The sequence below is a fragment of the Sinocyclocheilus anshuiensis genome, unplaced genomic scaffold (genome assembly GCF_001515605.1).
Source record: "Sinocyclocheilus anshuiensis isolate Anshui unplaced genomic scaffold, SAMN03320099.WGS_v1.1 scaffold185, whole genome shotgun sequence".
NCBI classification, from domain to species: domain Eukaryota; kingdom Metazoa; phylum Chordata; class Actinopteri; order Cypriniformes; family Cyprinidae; genus Sinocyclocheilus; species Sinocyclocheilus anshuiensis.
In genome coordinates this window covers 516,626-518,185 of record NW_015539887.1, presented here as the reverse complement: position 1 = coordinate 518,185, position 1,560 = coordinate 516,626, and the positions used below count along the sequence as shown (strand labels likewise).

General features: G+C 33.7%; 1 protein-coding gene across 1 annotated transcript in view; it reads right to left on the bottom strand.

The window, feature by feature from the left end:
• The window catches only part of LOC107685609 (serine/threonine-protein kinase 31-like), a 4,887-nt gene continuing 3,327 nt past the window's right edge, over positions 1-1,560 (bottom strand). The window contains exons 9-10 of the mRNA XM_016482258.1: positions 210-281; positions 1-131 (exon numbers count right to left, since the gene is read on the bottom strand). Of these exons, the coding sequence (XP_016337744.1) occupies positions 27-131; positions 210-281 (177 nt within the window). The 3' untranslated portion in view covers positions 1-26. The remainder of the gene's footprint in view (positions 132-209; positions 282-1,560) is intronic.

Here is a 1,560-nt window from a genome sequence, read left to right as displayed (position 1 = left end):
AACGCAAACATGAACACAATTCACTTTTACACATCAACTGAGATGAAGTAGTCTTCCTTTAGGGCCTCAGAAGCAGACAGTCTTGTAGAGGAAACCTGCAGCTTTGAGAGGAGCTTGTGCAATTTGGCATCCTGTCAGAGATAGATGTTTGAATCATTTTGGAGTAATAATTTGAAAATGATATTCATCAGCTCTTAGGTTCTACATACCAGACCCAAACCAGAGAACTCTACATTTTGACGCTCTCTCTCTAGAGTTCCGCTGAAGTCTGCAACATGCAGCTGTGAACAAACAAGTCTCCTTTACTGACAGATTTTTAAATATAATTACACATTTATATACAATGTATTTTTCTACTATATTTTATATACTAGAAAATTGTAGTCATATTCATTTTATTTCAGAAAATATAAAAATGGTAAATAAGTAAGTACACTACAGGTCAAAAGTTTGAAATAATTAAGAGTCTGTATGCTCACCACGGCTGCATTTATTTGATCAGAAATAATTTTAATAACTGTGAAATACTATTACAATTTAAAAGAATCATTTTCGCTTTGAATATATTTTAAAAATGTAATTTATTCGTGTGATGGCAAAGCTGAATTTTTATTGCTCCACTCTAAATCAAAAGTGACAGTGAAGACGACATTTATAATTTTAAGATTTGTAATTCAACTATAGGCTGTTCTTTTTAACTTTCTATTTATCCATTTTTTCAAGACTCCTGAAATAAATGTATAATGATTTCCACAAAAATATTAAGCAGCAGCAACTGTTTTTAATATTGATAATAAGAACCATTATTAATAATTAAGCAGCAAATCAGCATATTAGAATGATTTCTGAAGGATCATGTGACACTGAAGACTGAAGTAATCATGCTGAAAATTCAGCTGTCATCACAGGAATAAAGTACTTTTTAAAATATATTCCATTAGAAAACAGTCTAAATTGTAACAATATTTCACAATATTACTGTTTTTGTTTGTATTTTAAACATGAGTCAAAGACGAAAAAGGGTTTAAGCATAAAAACAATAAACGTAATACTGCTTTTTGTAAATTGTTGTTGTTTTTCCCCAAAAAATTGTAAAAGTTTTCCGTTTAATTTAATTGCAATTTTGTTTTTCCGAGCAAAAAATAAATATCATACATTTTTCCCTGATTTACAGAAGACATCCACTAAAATGTAATTCAGTGTAAACATTCTTGTCAGGCATATTTACAACAAAAATCACTTTATGACATATTAAAAGACTAATTACTTTCACCCCAAATACTATCGCGAGCTTCATCTTTCAAAATAAATGTAAAGACAGAGCCCGAAAGGGGAACAAAGTCGCGTGACAGACACAGTGATGAAGCTGGTATGTGTTTGCAGTACACAAGCCAAGGCTAAGACAGCTGCCTCCACTGTGATGTGCCCCTCTCTCTCTCTCTCTCTCGCGCTCTCTCTCTCTCTCTCTCTCGCTCTCTCCCTCTCTCTCCCTCTCTCGCGCTCTCTCTCGCACGCTCGCTCGCGCACGCACACACACACACGATGCGCAAAACTCCACAT